The sequence below is a fragment of the Hylobates moloch genome, unplaced genomic scaffold (genome assembly GCF_009828535.3).
Source record: "Hylobates moloch isolate HMO894 unplaced genomic scaffold, HMol_V3 SCAFFOLD_4, whole genome shotgun sequence".
NCBI lineage: Eukaryota > Metazoa > Chordata > Mammalia > Primates > Hylobatidae > Hylobates > Hylobates moloch.
The window spans coordinates 49,902,571-49,927,629 of NW_026652279.1; the positions used below are offsets into that span (position 1 = coordinate 49,902,571).

At 38.6% G+C, this 25,059-nt stretch overlaps 1 protein-coding gene across 7 annotated transcripts in view; it reads right to left on the reverse strand.

Annotated features, from left to right (window-relative positions):
* Positions 1-25,059, reverse strand: part of PHLDB2 (pleckstrin homology like domain family B member 2) — a 235,411-nt gene that overhangs the window by 70,338 nt on the left and 140,014 nt on the right. For 6 of the 7 annotated variants that reach the window (XM_058437521.1, XM_058437518.1, XM_058437522.1 and 3 more), the window contains one exon: positions 19,269-20,617. The exons of the other annotated variant lie outside the window; for it this stretch is intronic. In XM_058437521.1, coding sequence (XP_058293504.1) covers positions 19,269-20,617 — 1,349 coding nt within the window. The remainder of the gene's footprint in view (positions 1-19,268; positions 20,618-25,059) is intronic. 7 annotated transcript variants of the gene reach the window in all.

A 25,059-nucleotide genomic window follows, 5' to 3' on the forward strand; every position in this document is an offset into this window, starting at 1 on the left:
GGCTCACGCCTATAATTTCAGCATTTTGGGAGGCCAAGGCAGTGGATCACTTGAGGACAGGAGTTTGAGACCAGCCTGGCCAACATAGTGAAACCCTGTCTCCACTAAAAATACAAAAATTAGCTGGGCGAGGTGGCACACACCTGTAGTCCCAGCTACTTGGGAGGCTGAGGTGGGAGGATTGCTTGAGCCTGGGAGGCAGAGACTACAGTGAGCTGAGATCACACCACTGCACTCCAGCCTGTGTGACAATGAGATACTGTCTCAAATAAATAAATAAATAAATGACTTTAAAAAAAAAAAAACAGAAAGCCTATCTCTTGACACATTACATCAGACCCCAACTGAAAGGGTTACTGTCTACTTTAGAATTCTTACACTTTTAAATGATTCCCACCTATCCCCAGAGCAAAATAGTAGTCAACAGCAGTTAGCTAAAACTCACTGAGCGCTTGCTGAGTGCCAGACACAATCCCCACCTGTATTTTAATTTTTAATTTTCATGACTTTGTGGGAGTGGTTTTATTCTAATCCCCATTTAACAGATGAGGAAAGTGAGGCACAGAGAGATTTAGTAACCTAATTAGAGGGCCCGCTCTCATGCAACTAGTGGCCAGTGTGAATAGGAAAAATCATTGCCGTTCTCTTTCATAATACACTTTTGCGAGATGATGAAATTGCCTAACGATGCATTTCTCAGCAACACATTCCCATCATTAAGCAATGCATGACTGTTCATGTATGACACTTAGAAGGGTGTCTGGGACAAAGTAAACAGCATAAGCATTAGCTCAGTTATCTGAGGAGAGTCTCTCAGTCTTTCCAAGAGGAAGCCCTCTGCCTGTACCACTGCACCCTGTTCCCACTGTCCTGTGGCTTTGCTCTATTGATTATCCCTTCTCCTACACCTTTCCCTCTCTACTGACTCCTCCTCTGTCTGAAAATGTACTCAAGTCCCTCCCTCCTCTCAAAAAAAACAAAAAGCAATCTTGATCAGATTATCCAGTAGATCTACTCTTCTACTTCCCTACTTCCCCTCTCACCCCCACCACACCCACACTCCCAATCTCCAAGAAGCTACTAATGCTCAGCATTTCCATCTCCACTCATTCCCAGAGCTTTGCAGTCTGGGGCAGCATGCTCCTGCCTTTATGCAGATTGGACATCTCCAATGAGAAGGGGCATTTCGCACTTTCCCCAGGAAAATTAGGAGTGAAATGACCAGAAATAGGTGAAGCGCTTAAAAATAAAGATATCAGGACTACAGGAGGCTCAGTGCCTCTCTGTCATCTTATAATTTAATGATTTGTGGAATAAATTGACTTCTTACCTCCACAGAACCCTAGGACTTTTTTTTTTTTTTTTTTTTTTTTGAGACAGGGTCTCGCTCTGTCACCCAGGCTATAGTGCAGTGTTGCAATCTTGGCTCACTGAAACCCCCACCTCTTGGGTCCAAGCAATTCTCCCACCTCAGCCTCCCGAGTAGCTGGGATTATAGGTGCCTGCCACCACACCCGACTAATTTTTGTATTTTTAGTAGAAATGGGGTTTTGCCTTGTTGGCCAGGCTGGTCTCGAACTCCTCACCTCAAGTGATCTGCCCGCCTCGGCCTCCCAAAAGTGCTGGGATTACAGATGTGGGCCACTGTGTCCAGCTGGACTTTAAGAGCAGAATCTGTATTTCAGCTTAAGTAGAAAGAACATGGAGGTGGATGTGAAGTTCTGGCACTTATCAGACCTACAACACAGTTATTTTTTTTTTTAATTAAGTTCAACCTTTCAAGCCTCAATTACATGGTCTATAAAACAGAGATGAGAAGATCAGTGCCTCCCCTTGGGATCTTGGAAGAATTCAGTAAGGAACTGTGTGCGAGAACATGTGATGCACTATGTGCTTTCAAGTCTAAAGGTGGTGCCAGTCTTGTAGTAGGTGCTCGCTGTTTGTCAGTCATGGTTAGGATGGTTTCTGTCAAAAGTGTGAAGTGAACTAGATAATTATCTTGTAGACCCTGAAGAACCATCTCTAATACTGATTAAGAAGCACACCTAAAAACCAAACCCAATTATTTTCAGGGAAAGGAAATACAGGAAAAATATTGTTATGCAGCCAAATGTCTCCCTGAAAAATCTGTGGGGTTTCTTTGGCTATCCAGAAGGACACAGAATTCCCTCAAGGCCACCAACTCCCTGCCCTGCGGTCCACCTGCCTCTGCCCCTGGCAAGAGAGCTCTGCCCAGTTGCCATAGTAACCTGGGGAGAAAGGCATCTTGTCATTTGGTCCTCCCATGCTCACCACTACAGAGCAACATATATTCCCTCCAGCACATTAAGTACAGTGGAGTAGCTTCTAGAAAGAACTACCCTCCAAAAAATCCATTGTCTTATTAAGGACACATACTTCACCCTTGACATAAAACCCAGGCTTCTATTCACATTGCCCCTGGCTCCACCCTAAACTTCAGAGAAACGGGTGTCCCCCCCTTACTGAGGGCATGCATCATTCAAATACCTGAGGAACTTTCTCATATCCTGCCTTACTCATACTTAGAAGAAGAAATTTAGTTCTTCTAATCTTATCTCATGAACCAATTCCTCACCTGTGTTTTTAAAAATTACTATCACAAAAAAAATGCAAATAAAAATTATGATTACTCAGAAGTCTCTCTAAACCCATTGTGGTTTGGTAGCTTTCCAGTTAAAAAATAAATAAAATAAAAAGTGAATAAATTGCCAGGACTGGTGGCTCACACCTATAATCCCAGCACTTTGGGAGGCCAAGGTGGGGGATCACTTGAGGCCAGGAGTTAGAGATTAGCCTGGGCAACATGGTGAAATGCCATCTCTACAGAAAATACAAAAATTAGCTGGGCATGGTGGCTCACACCTGTAGTCCCAGCTACTCAGGAGGCCAAGGCAGGAGGACCACTTGAGCTGGGGAGGCGGAGGTTGCACTGAACTGTGACTACACCACTGCACTCCAGCCTGGGTGACAGATGGAGACCCCGCCTCAAAGAAAAAAAAATTGAATAAATATTTACTGTTACTCACCCGTGTCAACATTTCCCTCAAACCCACTTGCCTCTACTACTATTTCTGGCTATGTGCCTGTTTTATTTGTACTTTAAAAATAGATATAAATATAAATTAAGTATATATTTAATTACTAACATATGCTAAAGTAATGTTTATTTATTTTTATTTTCTTCCTTTTTGAGACAGCGTCTTGCACTGTCACCCAGGCTACAGTGCAATAATGTGATCATGGCTCACTGTAGCTTCAATCTCCTGGGCTCAAGTGATCCTCCCACCTTGGCCTCCCAAAGTGCTGGCATTTACAGGCATGAGCTAACATGCCCAGCCTATTTTGATTTTCATTTACATTAAACACGTTCTTAAGTAATATAACTTGATATAATTAATCCTAGTAACTTTGTGGCCAATGACATTTTCCTGACTTGTTTTTTCCACCTCTGCATTTTGTTAGGCAGATGCAAGTAAATTTCTGACCACAATTACCATTTTTCTAGGATCCTCTATATTTTAGACCTTTGCCTGATGATTTTTTGCACTTTCTACTTAAAATCAACCAGCAGATGGGTGGGTTATGAAATGTTTTACTTTGAAAAAATATTAAGGTTGGAGGTGAACTATTCTTAAAAGACAAAATATATCATTTTAAAGAAAATGCCCATTATGAATGACTCCAAAACATTCGAAGGAGAAAAAAGTGTATTTCTCCCTATAGACTGAAAAAAAACGGCCATAAGTCAAAGAAATTCATGTGATCAGTATTATCATAATTTCCATACAGCATCTATGAAAAACATGCCAGATGTTTTTCTTACATAGATAGTGTCCCAGAAGGAAGTCTGCACAGTGCCTGAGCCCACTCTGTTAAAGAAATTATGCTATTGCTCTTCACCATTAAAGAAAACACAACAAAATATAATCATACTGTCATCTCTTTACATTTTCACTTTAGCTTGATCAAGTTCCAGAAGATCTTGTTTACTTCTTTGGAAAGACTATATATGTGTTTTATAGTCTATAAAACACAATCCATTAAAATACTTTAGTTCAATCAAAATAAGTATATGAGAGGTATAAAGACCTTTAAATCCTGATATTTGAAAACATATCCTATCCTTTAAAAAAATCAGATTTTTTTAATGCATAAAGAAACCAGTGGGTAAAGAGCTAGGAAAGTCTACATGTAAAAAAATGACAGTAGACTATAACATATCAACTGAAAGTACTATAATACAATTATTTCTGAGTCATATCACATAAAATATTATGTGTTAATTTTTTTTTTTTTTTTTTGAGACGGAGTCTCACTCTGTCACCCAGGCTGGAGTGCAGTGGTGCGATCTTGGCTCACTACAACCTCTGCCACCTGGGTTCAAGCGATTTTCCTGCCTCAGCCTCCTGAGTAGCTGGGACCACAGGCATGTGCCACCATGTCTGGCTAATTTTTTGTATTTTTAGTAGTGATGGGGTTTCACCATGTTAGCCAGGATGGTCTCGATCTCCTGACCTCGTGATTCGCCCGCCTCGGCCTCCCAAAGTGCTGGGATGACAGGCGTGAGCCACTAAGCCCGGCCTGTGTTAAAATTTTAAAAGCATGTCACAAAGTTTTATGTAGAGAAATGCAAAAGAGGGCCGGGCACAGTGGCTCACGCCTGTGATCCCAGCACATCAGGAGGCTGAGGCAGGAGGATCGCTTGAACCCAGCCTCATCAACATAGAGAGACCCCATCTCTATAAAAAAGAAAAAAAATGTAAAACAAACAATGGCATCTTCTTTCTAAATCTGAGAATAATGTTAAGAAAGTAACTACAGGCATATCTCATTTTACTGCATTTTGCTTTAATGCGCTCTGCAGATAGTGCATTTTTTACAAAGTGATTTGTGGAAACCTGCAGCGAGCAAGTCTATTAGCAAATTTTTCCAATAGTATGTGCTCACTTCATGTCTCTGTGTCACGTTCTGGTAATTCTTACAATATTTCAAACTTTTTCATTATCATCATATCTGTTATGATGATCCGATCAGTGATCTTTGACATTACTATTGTAATTGTTTTGGACACCACAAACCATGCCCATATAAGACAGCAAACTTAATTAATAAATGTTGTACTTGTTCTAACCGCTCCATCAACAGGCCATTTCCCTGTCTCTCTCCCTCTCTTCAGGCCTCCTATTCCCTAAGACACAATATTGAAATTAGGCCTATTAATAACCCTATGATAGCCTGTAAGTGTTCAACTGAAAGTTACAGATCTCACACTTTAAAGCAAAAGCTAGAAACGATTAAGCTTTGAGAGGAAGGCATGCCAAAAATGAGACAGGCCAAAAGTGAGCTCTCTTGTACCAATTAGCCAAGTTGTAAATGCAAAAGAGAAGTTCTTGAAGGAAATTAAAGGTGATTCTTCACGCGCAAATGGTAAGAAAGTGAAACAGCCTTACTGTTGATGTAAAGAAAGTTTTAGTGGTCGAAATAGATCAAACACTTCCTTAAGCCACAACCTAATCCAGAGCAAGGCCCTAACTCTCTTCAGTTCTTTGAAGGCTAAATGAGGTGAAGAAGCTGCAGAAGAAAAATCTGTAACTAGCAGAGGCTGGGTTATGAGGTTTAAGGAAAGACATTGTCTCCATAACATAAAAGTGCAAGGTGAAACAGAATCACCTTGCTGATGTAGAAGGTGCAGCAAGTCAGTTGGGAAGATCTAAGATAATTGATGAAGGTGGCTACATGAAACAACAGGTTTTCAGCTGGGCCAGTGGCTCACTCCTGTAATCCCAGCACTTTGGAAGGCCTAGGCGAGAGGATCACTTGAGGCCAGGAGCTCAACACCAGCCTGGGCCACAATCAATCAATAAACAAACAACAAACAAACAATGTGGACAAAACAGCTTTATATTGGAAGAAGATGCCATCCAGGACTTACAAAGCTAGAGAGAAGTCAACGCCTGGCTTCAAAGCTTCAAAGGATAGGTTGACTCTGTTTTTAGGAGCTAAAGTCAGCTGCTAACTTTAAGTTGAAACCAATGCTCATTGACCATTCCAAAAATACCAAGGCCCTTAAGAATTAAGCTAAATCTATTTTGCCTGTGCTCTGTAAGTGGAACAACAAAGCCTAGATGACACCATATCTGTTTATTGTGATTTACTGAATATTTTAAGCCCACTGTTGAGATCTACTGCTCAGGGGAAAAAAATATCCTTTAAAAATATTACTGCTTGGGGGAAGTGGGGGAGAGCATCAAGAAAAATAGCTAAATGCATGCCAGGCTTAATACCTAGGTGATGGGTTGATAGGTGCAGCAAACCATCATGGCATATGTTTACCTATGTAATAATTCTGCACATTATACACATGTATCCCAGAACTTAAAATAAATTTAAAAATATATGAATAAATATTACTGCTCCCTGACAACACACCTAGTCACTCAAGAGCTCTGATAAAGATGCACAAGGAAAATAAATGTTGTTTTCATGCCTGATAACACAATATCCATTCTACATCCCATGAGGTAATTTTGGCTTTCAAGTCTTTTTATTTTAAACATATACTCTGTAAGGCTATAGTTGCCATAGGCAGTGATTCTTCTGATAGAGCTGAGCAAAGCCAATCAAAAAACCATCTGGAAAGAATTCACCATTTTAGATGCCATTAAGAACATTTTGGTTCAGAAGAGGAGGTACTGATATTTTTATCAACATGAACAAGAGTTCGGAAGAAGTTGATTCCAGTCCTTATGGATGACTTTGAGGGGTTTAAGACTTCAGTGGAAGAAGTAACTGCAGATGTGATAGAAACAGCAAAAGAACTATAATTAAACATGGAACCTGAAGATGTGAATGAATTGCTGAAATCTCATGATAAAACTTGAACTGATGAGGAATTGCTTCATATGGATGAGCCAAGAAAATGGTTTCTTGAGATAGAAACTACTCCTGGTAAAGGTGCGGTTAACATTTTTGAAATGACAACAAAGGATTTAGAATATTACATGAGCTTAATTGATAAAGCAGTGGCAGGGATTGAGAGGACTGATTCCAATTCTGAAAAAAGTTCTACTGTGGGTAAAGCACAACCAAACAGCATTGCATACTGCAGAGAAATCTTTTGTGAAAGGAAGAGTTGAATCCATGTGGCAAACTTCATTGTTATCTTATTTTAAAAAATTGCCAGCTGGGTGCAGTGGCTCACACCTGTAATCCCAACACTTTGGGAGGCTGAGGTGGGCGGGGCACTTGAGGTCAGGAGTTCGAGACCAGCCTGGCCAACATGGTGACACTGCGTCTCTACCAAAAATGTAAAAAATTAGCTGGGTGTGGTGGCTGGCACCTGTAATCCCAGCTGCTTGGGAGGCTGAAGCAAGAGAATCACTTGATGTCGGGAGACAGAGGTGCAGCAGTGAGCCAAGATCACACCACTGCACTCCAGCCTGGGAGACAGAGCAAGATTCTCACACACACACACACACACACAAATTGCCACAGCCACTCCAATCTTCAAGAACCACCAGCTTGTTCAGTCAGCAGCCATCAACATCAAGACAAAACCCTCCACCAGCAAAAAGATTACAACTCACTGAAGGCTCATATAATTGTTAGTATTTTTTTAAGCAATAAAGTATTTTAAAATTAAGGTATGTACATTTTTATACATAATGCTGTTGCATACTTAATATATTACAGTATGGTGTAAACATAAGTTTAATATGCACTGGGAAACCAAAAAATTTGCGTCACTTGCTTTATTATGATGTTTGCCTTATTGTGGTGGTCTGGAACCAAACCCACAATCTCTCAGAGGTATGCCTGAATATTTTCCTTTCTCCCAAGACAACTTGTAAATTGAAATCTCTGCCTAAGATGATTTAGGCCTTGGTCTTCGTGATCTGATGGAAAAGATGACCTTTCATAGCTTGAGCTGTGTTATTCTATAATCAGAATGAAATAATAATCACCATATGAGAAATTTGTTCCTCTTAATTCTACTCAGCATTTTCCTAAAATTCAGTCTTTTCTCAAAATCCAAATTACAACCCCAGAGCTGGGATATGGTCTTAGCAATTTTGAATAAGAAATACCAATTTATCCAAGCCAAAATTTTTCAACCTGCAGTCATTAGACTTCACCAGAGCAAAGCTTTTGGCTATTTGCAACTTTAGGAAACTAATCTCACTGACTTCAGCTTCAGGGAAGATGAATTAGACATACTTTACCCTGTTTCTCCCACTAAGTATAACTCAGAACCCTGTACATTATATGGAGAAAAAAAACAGAAGAAGACTCTGAAAGGTGGAAAGAAGGCAGACTGGGGACCCAACGAAACACATAGAAGTGTGTCTCTGGGATTTCCCTTTGCCTCATGTATCCCAGTCTTAAACCTGATGAATCAGTGACTGCAACAACCTGCCCAATTTCCACAGAACTCTGCTGAGTGAAAAAAGCCAAACCCACAGGTTACATGCTATATGGTTATATTTTGAAATGATAAAATTATAGAAAAGGAGAAGAAATCAGTGGTTATCGGGGTTAAGGAGAAGGGAAGCTGGTATGGCTATAAAAGGCCAACATGAGAGACCCTTGTGAACTGTTCCGTATCTTCACTGTATCAATGTCAATATCCTAGCTCTGACATTGTCCTATAGTTTGGCAAGATGTTACCATTGGAGGAAACTGGGTAAAGGATACACAGGATTCCTTTGAATTATGTCCTATGATTGCCTGTGAGTCTCTGATTATTCAACATAAAGAGATTATTTTAAGTGACTTCTAATAAGCACCTTCTTAACTGGCACATTGAGATGGCCGAAACAAGAAAAAGTGCTGGATGTGTTACCCTTGTAATGCTTGTTTTGGATTTTTTTTTTTTTTAATCAATTTCCAACTTTAAGAATATTCTCTACAGCAAATATTCCCATAATCTTTTCTCAAGCCGGGGAAGAGAAATTCACATCATAAGAACTAGCCAGCACAGCCTGGATGCGGTGGCTCACACCTGTAATCCTGGCACTTTTGGTGGCCAAGGCAGGCAGATCGCCTGAGGTCAGGAGTTCCAGACCAGCCTGGCCAACATACGTGGCGAAACCCCGTCTCCACTAAAAATACAAAAATTAGCCAGGTGTGGTGGCGGGCGCCTGTAATCCCAGCTACTAGGGAGGCCGAGGCAGGAAAATTGCTTCAACCCTTAGGAGGCGGAGGTTGCAGTGAGCTGAGATCACGCCACTGCACTCTAGCCTGGGCAACAGAGGGAGACTCCGTCTCGGAGAGGGAAAAAAAGAATTAGCCAGCACGATCACTAAACCTATTAGCTGATGATAAGTTTTTAAAATGGTAGCTCAATAGACAGTTTTTAAATTTAGATATACTAGGCCAGGCATGGTGGCTCACGCCTGTAATCCCAATACTTTCAGAGGCTAAGGGGAGCAAATCACTTGAGGCCAGGAGTTCGAGAACAGCCTGGCCAACATGGTAAAACCCTGTGTCTACTAAAAATACAAAAATTAGTCGGGCATGGTGGCATGCACCTGTAATCCCAGCTACTCAGCAGGCTGAGCCGAGTTCATGCCACTGCACTCCAGCCTGGACAACATAGCAAGACTCTCCTCAAAAAAAGAATAAATAAATATAGATATACTAAGTAATTTGACAACAAATATAGGGACCACTTTTACCAGAAACAATCAATAGTCCTCCTTCACTTCATGTATCTCCATATATATATATATATATTTTTTTTTTAAACTGAGTTTCACTCTTTTGCCCAGGCTGGACTGCAATGGCTCGATCTCGGCTCAATGCAATCTTCACCTTATGGATTCAAGCGATTTTCCTGCTTCAGCCTCTGAAGTAGCTGGGATTACAGGCATGTGCCACCATGCCCGGCTAATTTTGTATTTTTTTAGTAGAGACGAGGTTTCACCATGTTGGTCAGGGTGGTGTCGAACTCCTGACCACAGGTGATCCACCTGCCTTGACCTCCCAGAGTGCTGGGATTACAGGCGTGAGCCACCATGCCTGGCCTCCACTCCTATATATTTGTTGGTCTTGATATACTTTCAGTTTTCATTTAGTTTGTATTTTTTCTACAAATTTTATTTACGACCTTTATTTCTTATTTAGAAACAAGTGTTCATATATTTATTTATGATTTTAAAAAAGAATGAGACTTCTTCTATAACTGACATAGGGGCATACAGGGCCTCTTTTTAGTCCAAGTTGCTTTCTATATTTCAGCATTTAGCCTGAGAAAGCTGAATTATGTGAAGAGTCAGAACATACATCTCTCAAATTCTAAGAATAATTTTTTAATGCGTGGCACCATCAAGAGGCAATAGCTTGTACTGCTACTATAAGAACAGAGGGTTTGCTCTCAAGAATAGACTACTGCAATATAGAATTTCATGAAGACTTTAGCTCTGTTTCCCCAAGGTGAAGTCATTAGATTATTGCCAAATGCTAATTTTTCCTTCTCACTGCTTTTCTGCCCATCTCTCCAAGTGAAGAAGAAAGAAAAAAGGTATGACAACTGTTTTTTTTTTCACTCTCAGTTAATGGAGGACAATTGGCAGCCCAAATTTGCTAATGATTAATTCCTTTAATATTTAATCAACATATACACACATATAGACACACACATACACACATACATACACACACACAAACACACAACAGCAATTTGTAGAGAGAAAGTCCTTGCTTTATTCTGTAATGACCCAAGGTGATCTGATGACAGATAACATTTTTCTTTATATTACCCAGTGACTAAAAATGTACTTACTTTATTTAGAAATAGTGCTGTTTACTTAGAGAATAGATTGCTTATTTAGGGAGTGGGTAGCATTGTCAATCTACTCCTGTGCTGTCAAATATATTATACCCAATTTCACCTGGATTTTTTTTTTTTTTTGCTTATCTTAACTTAAAAAAATTTAAAATAACATTCATGGCTCACATCGTATTTCTGAGCTAAATCTGATAAACCCTCCAAACAAGGTAGGAAAGTTAAAAAAAAAAAAAAAGTAGAGAATTGACTGGCTATTTTAAATATCAGAGAAATTAAGAAAAGGCTCCACAGCAAAAATTCAGCTTAAGGCTTAGGCTGAATCTGAAGATTAAATCAACTTATGTACCTGCCAATGGCCATTCTAGCTCAGAGTATAGGAAGAGAGCCATTGTTTCTCAAGATCCTTTCAAAAGTCTTGAGCCACTAAGTTTATTGGGTTGGTAAACAAACCTCTCACCCCATTTGCAATTTAGCTGGCTTCTTCCAGCTAGTGCACCCATTTTTTTTATAAATTAAAATTATACTCAGGATGTAGCAAACGGAAGGGCCACATCAGGAAGGAGATTCAAGTAAGACTAGAGGACAAAATCGTTTTCAATACTTAAGCTTGCCTTCACATTTCAAAGACATTCTTCTAAAAAAAAAAAAGATTAATACTATGACTAAGCAACAATAAGCATGATCTTAACATTGTCCATTCTGCTATTCAAACAAAAACTACTGTCAAACTTATAATATGGCTCAACACAGCCAAAAAGGTCCGAATGCCCAACTTATGCTGGGGGGATCAGGACTCACCAGGAAATAGAGACAGGAAGAAGCAAATAGAGAAGCAAAAATCTACATGTAGAGTCACTTTGACCTGACAACGCTCAGTAGTCTTGGATTCCTAATGACAACATTAAATAATACCAACCTGTTTATTTTCTGGTCTTTAAAATAGCATCTGCATCTGACCACGTTTCAGAGATTAGAGAACACATAAATTTATTTTATAAAATACCAAAAATCCTTAAACAAATATGCTCAATTAGTCTTTTACCTAATTTTAGAAACATTAGATCTATGATCTGCTCAATGGTACACAAGCAAGACTCTTGGACCTGTAGCCTTGGTTTTTGTACAACCTTGGAGAGCACCAATTCTTACAAAGAATGCTAGAAAATTTTCAAAGTAAAGAAAAATAACTCTTTCATCTTTTTATTTTTAATTGAAAGTTGGAAAAGAATTTCCCCTTTCTGGAAGTAAAAAAGAATGCATTTATACTGAGATATCTTCATTTTTTGTACAGAGCTTCACTATTACCTAGAACTAAATGTATATCATCTGGGAACCAGGGATGCAAACTACAGTCACAGATTAAGGAAATCCAGAATAAATGTCAAGAATGGGTTCAAAAACATTCAATTACTCTTTTTAAAAACATGTAAAGAATGCTTCCTATACTCTAGTCATCTGGCTAGGAGGTGCATCTATAGTGGTGAGCAAGATAGGTATGGTCCCAGCCTCTTACTGATTAAAATTATATAGTTATAAAGTGCTTTCATAGGAGCTATAAGGACAAAACACCTTCAATGGTAGGAATTGCTGACCCAGACATTTCACCTATTCACATAACTACCACAGAAACATTAATATGTGCCTTAAAAGAAAGCCAACCTTATTTTCAAGGAATCCATATGTAATGTAAAAAATTCATATGTGTGTAAAAAATCAGAAAACCTTACTCCATGATGCTTCATGAGAGCTGGTATCACATTACAACATGTTTGAGAAATAAGTATCAATGTGGCCCTGCATAGCTCTAAATGGCAACAATGCTATTTACCAAGGCACTACAGACAACCATCACCAGCCAGAAAGAAAATATTGGATGGCTACAATGCAATTCGTGGGAATCCACTGGTTCTCCACAAAAGGACACAGATACTTTTGGCAATGTAACCAAATGAATACTCTTAAAAGCATCAGGGTTTGCTTTCATTTTTTAATTTTCCCCTTTTCTTCTGAAAATGACTTTCACTGCCTTGGACCACAAAAAGCTCTAGACAGCCATCACTACCTCTGGACTACTTGGAGGAAGGCAGGTGTCAAATAGGATGAATACAAGAATACCCTACTTTATAATGACTTTTCTAACCTCTAGAACAGCAGTCTGCAAAATTTTTGGCAACAGGATTGGTCTCATGGAAGACAATTTTTCCATGGACATGGGGGAGAGATGGTTTCGGGATGATTCAAGCACATTACATTTATTGGGCACTTTATTTCTATTATTATTACACTGTAATGTGTAATGAAATAATTATATAACTCATCATAATGTAGAATCAGTGGGAGCCCTGAGCTTGTTTTCCTGCAACTAGATGGCCCCATCTGGGGCTGATGGGAGGCAGTGACAGATCATCAGGCATTAGACTCTCATAAGGAGCGCGCAACCCAGATCCCTCACATGCGCAGTTGACAATAGTGTTCACGCTCTTTTGAAAATCGAATGCCACCACTGATCTGACAGGAGTTGGAGCTCAGGCAGTAACGTGAGTGATGGGGAGTAGCTGGAAATACAAATGAACCTTTGCTGGCTCACCGCTCACCTCCTGCTTTGCGGCCCCTTTCCTAACAGGCCACAAGTGCTACTGGTCTGTGGCCCATGGCCCGGGGGTTGGTGACCCATGCTCTAGAACATCTAATTTGTCAAAGAATCAGCATCCCAGCCCTCTAGCAACACCTTATCCATTAATGTCCTCTACTTGAAACACAGCTCAGAGTGAGGAAGTTAAAATGACCACCAACCAGTCCAAATGGATGTCACAAGGTCTGTGAAATGAAGTGCACACACTTCATGTGCTCCGGACCTCCTTGAGACCTCACTTGTACTTAGTCACTCTTAGTTCAGAACATTTCAAATCAAGGCTTGATAACTGGTTTCTAAGATCATAAAAAACGAAAAGGCTGGCAAAAATGACCAAAGCATGAACTGGCAGCTGAGAGCAAAGCCAAAAAAGAAAATTTTTTTTTTTTAAAAAGGAACAAACTAAACATCTCAAATAGCACAGCAGCTGGAAGTTATTTAATACGGACTCAAAGTGGATTATTTACCTCATTAATAGGCCCTTGGAGATACATAATTACAGTTCGATCTTTAATACTCAATAAAACTACCTTGGGTTTTCAAATAAAGATTGAACACATTAAAAAAAAAATCCAGGTGGAACACTAGTATAATCACAGCTGACATAAAAATATTACATATATTATGCTTAGTGAACCAGCTTTACCCCACCTGGTTTCCTCATTAATGAGTTAAAGAAATCTTTGGCATCTATTCGTTCTTCATTTATATAAGAGTTGCATTTACTTTTTGAAAATTATGCCTTGACAATTTGGAGGTCCTAATAAAATGTGCAAGTGACTCACTCTATCCAGTCAATTAAATTGCACTGCCCATATATCTCCTGGGCTGGATGCCCAGACACATCTTTTCTTGGCTTCTGAGGTAAATCACAAATGGCAGTAGAACATCACCTTCACTGACTCGCTAATCTCTTTAGTTTTTGTTTTACTGAATCTGTCTTAGTTTTTGTTTCTAATCCTTGGCCAAGTTTCACTGGGGTTCTGGTTTGCATACAACTGATAATTATCTCCATTGGTGGCAGCCATGACTAGGAATCTGGTTTCACAACCTGACCACGTTGTGAGTTGTCAGGTAGAATCGGAATCCAGTCTTGGTCAGGTGAGAGGTGACAGAGTATTTGTTTGTTGTTGTTGTTGTTTATAATTTGTTTGTTTTTCTATTTGTGAACTCAGATCAGGAATATATTTTGTGCCTGATGGAAAAGCAATCAGTCTTTTGAGATCTGGAAAAGTGAGATTTTGTGTTCCAGTGTTCACTTTTGATCTGTAATAGGAGCTGTAGGACTTATGCCATAAACCTTTCATCTGTCTACCTGGGGGCAGGGTGGGGAACACTGGGTGTAGGTGAAATATTTTTCTATCTCCCGAGGATAATAATACATTAAATAGAGAAGGCCTACTGTTCTGATTGGTTTATAGAGATTAACAAGTAGTTAGATAAATCTAACATTCCCAGAATTTCAAGAATTTATTTTCTTGAAATAAATTTTGTGAAATTCTAATGCTTTAAATGTGCTTCTTTAAATGATGGGGTCTCACTCTGCCACCCGGGCTGGAGTTCAGTGGCATGATCATGGCTCACTGCAGCCTCAATCTCCTGAGCTCAATCAATACTCCCACCTCAGTCTCCCAAGTAGCTGGGACTACAGGTGTGCACCACTACACCCAGCTAATTTTTGTATTTTTTGTAGAGACAGGGTTTTGCCATGTTGCCTGGGCTGGTCTCAAATTCCTGGACCCAAGTGATCCTCCTACCTTGGCCTCCCAAAGTGCTGGGATTACAAGTGTAAGCCACCTCACCCAGCCTAACTGTGCTCTCTTAAGAAAAAAAAAAAAAGACCTGATTTGATAATTTGGTTTTAAAAACGGCTATAGGGACACATGTTCTCAGGATCTCCTGGGGCTGTGTCATGGGTAAATATAACTTTTAAGAAAAAAAAATACATTTTAAAAACAACAACAAAACAGCTATACATCTTTTCCTTGTTTCATCAGTGTACAGTATAATACAAGTATAATCTCATTTTTTAAAAAAACTTGAATGTTTTATGATGAAGAGATTAGTTTACCTGAACTTTTAAACTGTCTTATATTAGTTTGCTAAAAACATAAGCTAAGATTACTTCCATAAAATTAAGAAAAATATAAACTTTGTGCTCACCTAAACTGAACTATAACTGTGACAAACCTTTTCACATTATCAGTAATTATGTTCTGTGATGTGTTAGCTTGAACGTAATTTCTAATACCTTTAAGTATTTTTGTCTTAGTGTCTGGTTGTTCCAGAATGTGGAAGAGAACAAAGAAGGGCAGAAGTTGATGGAAACAGAAAATTGCAGATTTGAAAAAAGGGAGTTACATTGAACTTGCTTTATAATGCTTGCAAATAAAAAGGCTATAAAGAAGTAACAACATTTAAAAAATTCGGCAAAGTCTGCATGATTTTGATGCAATTATTCATAAAGTATGTTTAATGTAATGCATTAAAAAATGTAATAGATGACAAGCACCCTGTTAATGTAAAACTAAAATGCAGTTATCTCTATTGAAATGACAGATTGATCTTGGAGAAATCAGCCTATGCTTGTAAAAGGCGGTACTAATCTGCCCACAGAACAGAGATTAGTATCTTACAAGTGTAACTTCCTGAGCTTTGTGCTGATTGGAATATATTCTTGCAAAGCGTTTTCTTCATTTTTGAATGATTTGAGGTTTCTTGCTCATCATAAAATAATCCATTGCCATTTTATTAAATAGCCAAACCACGAACATTCACTACTCTCAGGTATACACAATTCTTTATTACTCAAGTGGCAAAATCTCTGATTTTGCCTTCAAGATCAGGCAGACCCTAAATACAGAAAAAATAAAATAAAATTTCCAAGATATCTATTCCTGAACTACTTTTAGGTTTTCCCAGAGAACCTCTGGGCAATCACAAAGATTTGTTCTTTAATTTTACAAAAAGAAAGAGGCTAGAAATAATTAGGTTTGTTCACTGTGCCCCTAAAAATTTCTCAAATCAAATGAGAAAGTCGCCCTTCCTTAAGATAATTTTGTACAGGTAAAATAATATTTTTAATATTATAGGTAATGTTCAAAGATTGGGTACTTTACAGAAAGGCCCTGAATATATGTCAGTGCCCTCACTCTCTGTAATATGTTCTTAAAAAACTGATTTAAAGGATTTTAACTCTCCTTCGTGCTGATATTGTTTGTTAAGTTAACCATAAATAACCATAGCCACTTAACTCTTACATTCACCAAGTGTTCTCTACTTTCCCCGTGAGCTTGCCTACAAAATACAGTATCTCGTTAATGAAGAAAAGACAGTTTTAGAACCTTGTGGACAGAACTTTACCAGGTATTCTTAACTCTTAGTATTTCAAAGCATTGCATAGACAAAAATGAGACAGTACTAGGCAGCTAAATCAGATTTTCAGGACTTTTTAGTCTAGAAATAGATGACTTCATGAAACCAAATTAAGAGCCCAACATAAGGAGAAATAAGAATTAATTACATAGAAGTGATTGAATTGATAATAAAAAATGAATTTCTAAGTGTGGATATGTGTTTTGGAATATTACCGTATTATTTTTAATGTTCTATTTTTTCAGGGGGAAAACCCTTTGGCATTCATACTGCTCTATCTTTAATCCTCTATTCAGCTAACTCTGATTTTGCAAACTAAATGAAATATTATTTTAATGGTAAATTGTTCTCACTGATCTCTCAGAATTCAGGAAGTAACTTGAGTCACTTTACTTTTTAATGGCAATATCATCATTTGCATAGGCTTGATAAGAATCCATCATCCCTTTTACCACAATGTAGTCAAACAAATAGACTCTGCAACCAAGATCAAGTCCAGAGTGTCAAATTTAAAAATAAGCCTCATTTCAACAGATATGATAAGCCCACTATTAAAGAAAAAATATATAACTTCATATTTAGAGCAATATCCACAAAGCTCTCCCAAGAAGTCAAAACTGACTTAACGGGCCCAACCTTACAGGCAGTACAGAAGGTCACTTCCTGGATTGCCAAGAACCATACCAGATTTGGAAAATCTGAAGGAAAGAGAAATTCACCAACACTTAGAGATGCTGAACATGAAACCTAGCAGAGATGAATTTCTTGAATTTGGTTGCCTATACTTGGAATAGAAGAGCAAATAGAAGCATTTAAGGAAGATGTCCGGAGTAGTGGAAGCCATTAAAAATGCTCTCCCAGATTTCTTGATAAGTTATCGGATAGAAGTTAATATTCTGGCTTTATAAATAATAGTTGCTCTGCATGGTATAGCATTATATTTGCTGTCCATATACAAGATTTTTGTATGCTAATTAAAACATCTTATGAATTTCTGTCAACGAAGCAAGCCCAAACACAATGCCATTTTGTGACCATGAACAGTGTGCAGAGATTATTTATGATAATAAAGAGGAATGTCATACTGAGTACTGTATAACTGACCCACTCAAAGACTATCTAAATTCTCTAAGGGTATGCACATTTGCTTTCATTCACTATTGTCAGTTAGGGTATTTGAAAACTCTGTAAGAACAGACATCAACTTATCAAAAACTATGAGTGATGCAAATGATTACTGCTCTAAAATGTCAAACATATTTCCTTCTGGATGGATGCAAATGGTTTCTGTCCATTATAATCCAAAGGTTACAACAGGGGTATCCAATCTTGGGCCACACTGGAGAAGAACTGTCTTGGGCCACACATGAAATACACTAACGATAGCTGACGAGCTTAAAAAAAAAAACAAAAAGCAAAAAAAATTTCATAATGTTTTAAGAAACTTTGAGTTTGTATTGGGTGGCATTCAAAGCCATTGTGGGCCTTGTGCGGCCCACAGCCCACAGGTTGGACAAGCCTGGGTTACAATTTTATTGTCGTATAGGGTATTAACGAGTTTTGTGATTCAAAAATCATATTCTAGAATATTTTAGCAACTAAAATACTTCTGATAATCCTACAGTGTTGTTGTAAATCAGCTTTACTGTCCTGCAGCTTCTCTCATTAAGGAAATCATGAATCAAAAATGAATCAAAGTAATCTCTCACAGGTATTCATTCTAAGAGAAAAACCTGTGCTTAAAAGAGAATGGAAAAACGCAGTTGTTTGTTCTCATTCATTGGTGAGACTCTCAAGGGATGTTTCCCCCTGTCTTCTTATTTTCAATATTTCAACAATAAGTATAAATTCATTTTAAATGGAAAAATACAACTCAATAGATCTTGTGAGTATGTGTAGTTTGGAATCAGACATGCTAAGAATCAGAGCTAAAGATAGTAAGGTTGTGTATGAACAGTGTGGACAAAAGCTGAGCACCACTGAGGCAACTCCAACTTTCTAGACAACTTGCTATAAAGACAAATTCACTACCTAATTCTTGGTGAGTCATGATTTCACTGACTACTTCTCTCATAACCATACATAAGCAAATTATATAAATAATACAAGTCAGCATCTCCTCATAGTCTTAAAGAGAAGTTTGTAAGACTCAGAAATTTCATAAAATTCGCAACTCCTCTGTTATGTTTTTAAAGAATTTATACTTGTGAGAATTCTGCAGAGCAACTAAATTAACATTAATTCCTGGAGGCCTTCAAGATAGCCAAACACGCCTATTAATAGTGATATGGGAAGAAGAAGGATAGCAGGAGAGAAGAGAAAGATAGCAGCTGTGGCTGGTGAACATGAATATCCTATATTCCCACATATCCTGGAGTCCATCTCCAAGGCTGCCCTGTAGATGCTGGTTAATGAAACAGTGAGGTCAATCACTGTTGAGATGAAGATTACCAATCGCTCCATCTCCTGCTCCCTGAGTCTTTCCTCCCTCTGCCGCCGGTGATAATCCATCAGGTCATCACGTCCTGAAATGGAGCTAATACTGCTTTTCCGTTCCCGAAGGACAGGCTGGGGGGTTCCTGAGGCCTGTCTGAGGCTTTCCAAATCAGCCTCATCAAATTCCACAGATCCACAAGAGAAGTTCCTCCTGGTCGCAAAAACTCTGTCTGACTCTCCAGCAAGAAGTGAATGACTCGGGTTTGTCCCCACATAGGAAGCCCGATCAAAGTCATCAGAGGCACAGGAGGAGGTGGAGGCCAGAAGCATCTTCCGAGCCACTCGTGGACTGGCAGGGACACTGAGGGTAGAACTTACATAAGGATTGCCTTCAGAAGCAGAGGTTTTATAGGGTAAAGCCCCTGAGCTCAAAGAAGAAAAATTAAGGTAATTGTCATTGTCTATTATGCTATGAGGTAGATCCTTTTCCCCAAGTTTTGTTCGTTTGGAATTGCCCAGAGAGTTTCTTGGAGGCAAGCTGAGAGGTGTCAGCTGGTTCTCTGTCGCTCTGTACAACCTGGGAAGTGATCGGCTGTAGGCTCCCATGTGACTCAGGCTGCTGCTGGAGTACTTCCTAGTTCTCAAATTGATGTTTTCAGATGCAAGCTCCTTGTGTCTAGTTAACCTGGGTTGAAGCATCAGGCTGTCCTGAATGCTCATTTTCCTGGCTTGCTTTGGGCTTGAAGGCATGCTTGCGGCTCCCGACCTGCTGATAGGAGGAGGGCCAGCATCACTCAGGGAACTTCCATTCCACATGGCCAGGAGCGAGCCAGATGCCTTCCGACCTTCCAGCCCTCCAAGAAAGTAGACATTGTCATGCGACTTATTCCTTAAGATATATTTGGAATAGGGAGGCTTCTCTGAGAGCCTCAAGGCCCTTTCACTATCCCGACCAGTATAATGATCAAAGTCTGCTCTTCCAAGTGGATATCCACTGAGGGAGGATGTAGTGTTGAGTGAAGGAGTTGGAGGTTTCATAGAAATATTTTTGTCAGTTCCATCATAAGAGAACTGCTTGCTTCCCTGGATTTTGGCTAAGGAGGGGCTGCTTCTGACACTGGTTCCCAAAGGAGAAGGGCTTCTCTTTGCAGGCACAGGTTGTGAGAGGGTTAAATAGGAGCCAGAATAGTCTCCATTGGCTTTAAATCTCAGACTAGAAGAGTATTTCTTTGGGCTGAGGCTCTCCATCATGTTTTGGGAATCGTTGTCAACAGAATGCACCACAGAGTCTTCCTCTAAGCTACCATTTTGTAAATCTAGCTCCTTTTGTATGTAGCTATGCTCTTCCATAGTCTTGCTGGAATCTGTAAAGAAATAAAAGAGAAAATTTTGCCTTAAAAAAGATTTTAAAAGAACAATCCCTTGTTAGGCCTACATCTGAACAAATAATCTTGCAGTCTGACCTAATGCAACTAACAAACACAAACTCAGTTTTACTAATAAACCTGTTAAAACCATACAGCAAATTGAAGAAGAATAAAGATCACTGATCTGAGATACCTTATGTACAAAAGAAAAATAGCTTAAAAGGACAGCAATGACATTTGAGCGAAACAAATCCCTAACCAAGTAAAGGTGCAGGATTAGGCTGGTACATAAAAAAGACAATTTCTCCTTAATGTTCTGGCCCTTTGAGGAACACCTGCTTCCCTAGTGACTACCTAATGCCCAAAGGCATAATGCAATGGACTTTCCTATAGCTGTCTCTGCTAGAATCATTAACTTTTCAGAAATAAAGTCCTGAGGAAACAAAATTCACATTTGGGCAGAGAAAGAAAAGTTTACGTTAGACACTGATCAATAACATGAGGGTTAGAAGATGGTTTTGTAAACGAGGGTTCTGGGAGTTACCTTCTCAACAAAAAGACTTACAGCTCCTTTAGTCATCAGAGGCAGGTAATAACAAAGAAAAAGGTATTCCACCATACTGACACATGGATGGGATGGTATATTTAAAAACCTGAAACTGTCATATCCTTTAAGTTTTCTAGTACCCCAAATGCACTATGCTCATCCTTGCAAATTCTCTCCTCTAGCAGAAACACCTATCAGGACCTACTCACTCTTCCACGGACAGATCAGGGTTCTATCTTCCACTATTAAAATTTTTAAGAAAATATGTTTTGAACCCTGGTTTGAACAATGTTAACTTAAAAAACTAAAGTTTCAGCCTATGAAAATGTCTTTGAATTACAAACTATTACTGCAAATGGGAAGGCTTATAATACTATCTGATAAAAAAAATTTTCTTAGATTATCAGCAAAGGGAAAATACAGTTTAAACATTGTCATTGAACTCATGAACCACTATAACTGTCCTCCAACCCTTAGGCACATCAGACACTAATGATGACATCTCTGGTCTATATATAAACAGTATCATATATGGTTAGTAATGGTTTCATAATGTGGTTTTCTCTGTAACTAGGCCACAAGTTTAAGGAAGAGGTTATGTCTAGTATTTTTATCTTCTACCCCTCTAGCTCTCGTTGTCCTATAGGTGAGAAACTCAATGAACATTAAGCTTTCCATTTTAATCAAAGCTTTCCTCACTCCCTCTAAGCCATGGATTAAGGACCTTCACCCTGTTGCTCAGCTTCACACACTTTGTGAGCAAATTCAGGCAGCCTAGTAAAGAGCTGCTTCTATATCCAGAAGGCCAAGAAACAGTCTGGCTGCATAAATCCTGGTGATGGGCCAGGTACCCAACTGCCCATAAAGGTGCCTTGGGCTCCTTCTCCTCTAACCCAAAGCCCTGCCCAGATAGATACAAACATAATTTATCTTTTTAAATGTACCTCGAAAAAAAAAAACGAAGCTTCTTCATTATATTTGTCTCCCAGCTGGGATCTAGTCCTGCTATCTAGCTCTTGGTAAGGCTTTCATTTCCTCCTGGACAGTGCCCTTTCTGCCTCCAAGACAAATACTCTTCTCAGCATGTGTCTACTGCTATCAATTCTGGTTTTAAAAGCAACACCAGCCTGGTTTGAGAAATACCTTACCATGCCCGCTTAGAGGACTGAAACTGAGACTCCTCTATTCTGAACAACCATCACCTCTCGTTGGCTTGCCATACTGAAATTCCAGCAAGCCTTGGACAATTCTCTCAAGTTAAATATTTTGGAATTGAAAAAAACAAGGAAATAGATGGATCCTGAGGACATTACAATGTTATTTATTAGAATGGGAAAATACCATAAATGCCAAATAATAGGGAAAAAATTAAATAAGCTACAATACATCATGAGAGAATATTGTACAATCATTTAAAATCATATTTTGAAGTACATTTTATAGCATAAAAAGTACATTCATAAAATGTTAAGTTAGTTTTAAAAAACATATATATAATTAGGGCAGCTTTTTTACAGACACCCACCCATACACATGGATTATACACACACAGGTTTATTTCTGTATATAATACAATGAGTGCCGTTTTCTTATACAGTTGACTCTTGAACAACACAGGCTTGAACTACATGGGTACACTTACCCATGCAAAATTTTTTTCAATAAATATACTGGAAAATTTTTTGGAGATTTGCAATAATTTGAAAAAACTAACTGTGTAGCCTAGAAATACTGAAAAAAAAAAAAGAAAAGTGAGGTATGTGATGAGCATAAAATATTTGTGGCTACTAGTCTATTTCATCATTTACAACCATAAAATATACACAGATGTCTTATGAAAAGTAACACAGACTATACATGATGCCATTCTCAGTACAGAGAAATGTAAACAAACATAAAAATATGATATTATATCATGGTTGCATAAAATTAACTGTAGTACATACCATACTACTGTAATAATTTTGTGGACACCCCCTGTTGCTACTGCAGTGAACTCAAGTGTTGCAGGTATTCACTGAAAATGCCATGTGATGCTAATCACCTCCACATGAGCAGTTCATCTCTCCTGTAAATTTAATATTGCAGTAACAAGTTATATCTCATGGTTCTCAAGTATTTTTAACACATTTGATGTAATACTATAAACCCTGAATAACACCATGGGACCCATACGAAGTGCCACTAGTGATGCTGGAAGTGCTCCCAGGAAGCAGAGACAAGTCACGACATTGCAAGAAAAAATTGAATTGTCTGATATGTACCAGAGATTGAGGCCTGCAGCTACAGTTGCCTGCCATTTCAAAATAAATGAATCCAGCATAAGGACCACTATAAGAAAAGAAAAGGAAAATTGTGAAGTTGTCAATGCAGCTATGCCAGCAGGTATGAAAATTTTATACTTTTTGTGAAATAACTTTGAGTTTCATAGTGAAAATGCACATTTTAAGTGGGCACAGGATTGCTATAAAAAAAGGCATACCTATAGACTCTAATAAGATTCAAGAAAAGGCAAAATCATTACTTGACAACTTAAAGCAAAAGGAGGTAAGGAATCTAAAGCTGGATAATTTAATGCCAGCAAAGGATGGTTTGATATTTTAGAAACAGATTTGGCCAAAAAAATAGCACGATAACAGGAGAAGCAGCTTCTGCTAACCAAGAGGCAGCAGGTAAGTTCCCAGATACCATATAAATTCCCTGAGGAGAAAGGATATCTGCCTGAACAGGGTAGTTTTGTTGTTTTTATTTATTTATATATTTTTTAATCAACTCCCAAGCACTTGGATGAACAGGTTTTTAACGCAGAAAAAATTTGCCCAATCCTGAAAAAAAAACAAAAAAAAGGCCACAAAGGACATTTACTACTAAGGAAGAGAAGCGAGCACCAGGATTTAAGGCAGCAAAGGACAGACTTACTGTACCATTTTGTGCATACGCAGTCATGGTTATGACCAGAACTGTCCTCTATAAAGCCGCTAACCCTGAGCCTTCAAAGGAAAACATAAATACTAGACTTTTAGTTGTACCACAAGAAGGCTTGGACAATGAGAACTCTTTTCCTGGATTGGTTCCACTGATGCTTTGTCCCTGGAGTCAGGAAGTACTTTGCCAGTAAGAAACTGCCTTTTAAAGTTCTTTTGACACTAGGCAATGCCTCTGGCTACTCAGAACTCCATGAGTTCAACACCAAAGGCATCAAAGTGGTCTACTTGCCCCCAAACGCATCTCTAATTCTGCCTTTAGATCAGGGGATCCTAACGACCTTTCAGGCTCATTATGGTACCCTATGGAAAGCACTGTCAATGCTATGGTACAGAACCCTGATAGAGAGAAAAGCATAAAAGCCTGGAAGTATTACCCTATTGACAACACCATCATTGTTATAGAAAAGGCCATGAAAGCCATGGAGCCCAAAATAATACATATCTGCTAGAGAAAACTGTGTCCAGATGTTGTAAATGACTTCAAAAAATTTACCACACAGCCAGCCAAGAAAATCACCAAAGAGACTGTGGATATGGCCAAAAAAAAAAAAAAAAACAAAAAAAAAACAAAAACGCAGTGGGTGAAGGGTTTCAAGATATGGGTCTTGAAGAAATTCAAGAGCTAATACACCACACAAGAGGAATTAACAGAGGACAATAGAGAAAAGTCCTTCTAAACCACTGTCAGATGATGAAGATATAGAAGAAGCAGTACCAGAAAACAAACTGACATTACACAATCTGGCAGAAGGGTTCCGATTATTCAAGACTGCTTTTGCCTTCTTTTACAACATGGACCCTTCTATGATACAGGCATTGAACTATAGAAAATGGCTGAAGAAGGATTGGTCCCATAAAAAAACATTTTTAGAGAAATAAAAAAAGTAGAAAGTTTACTTTTTGTG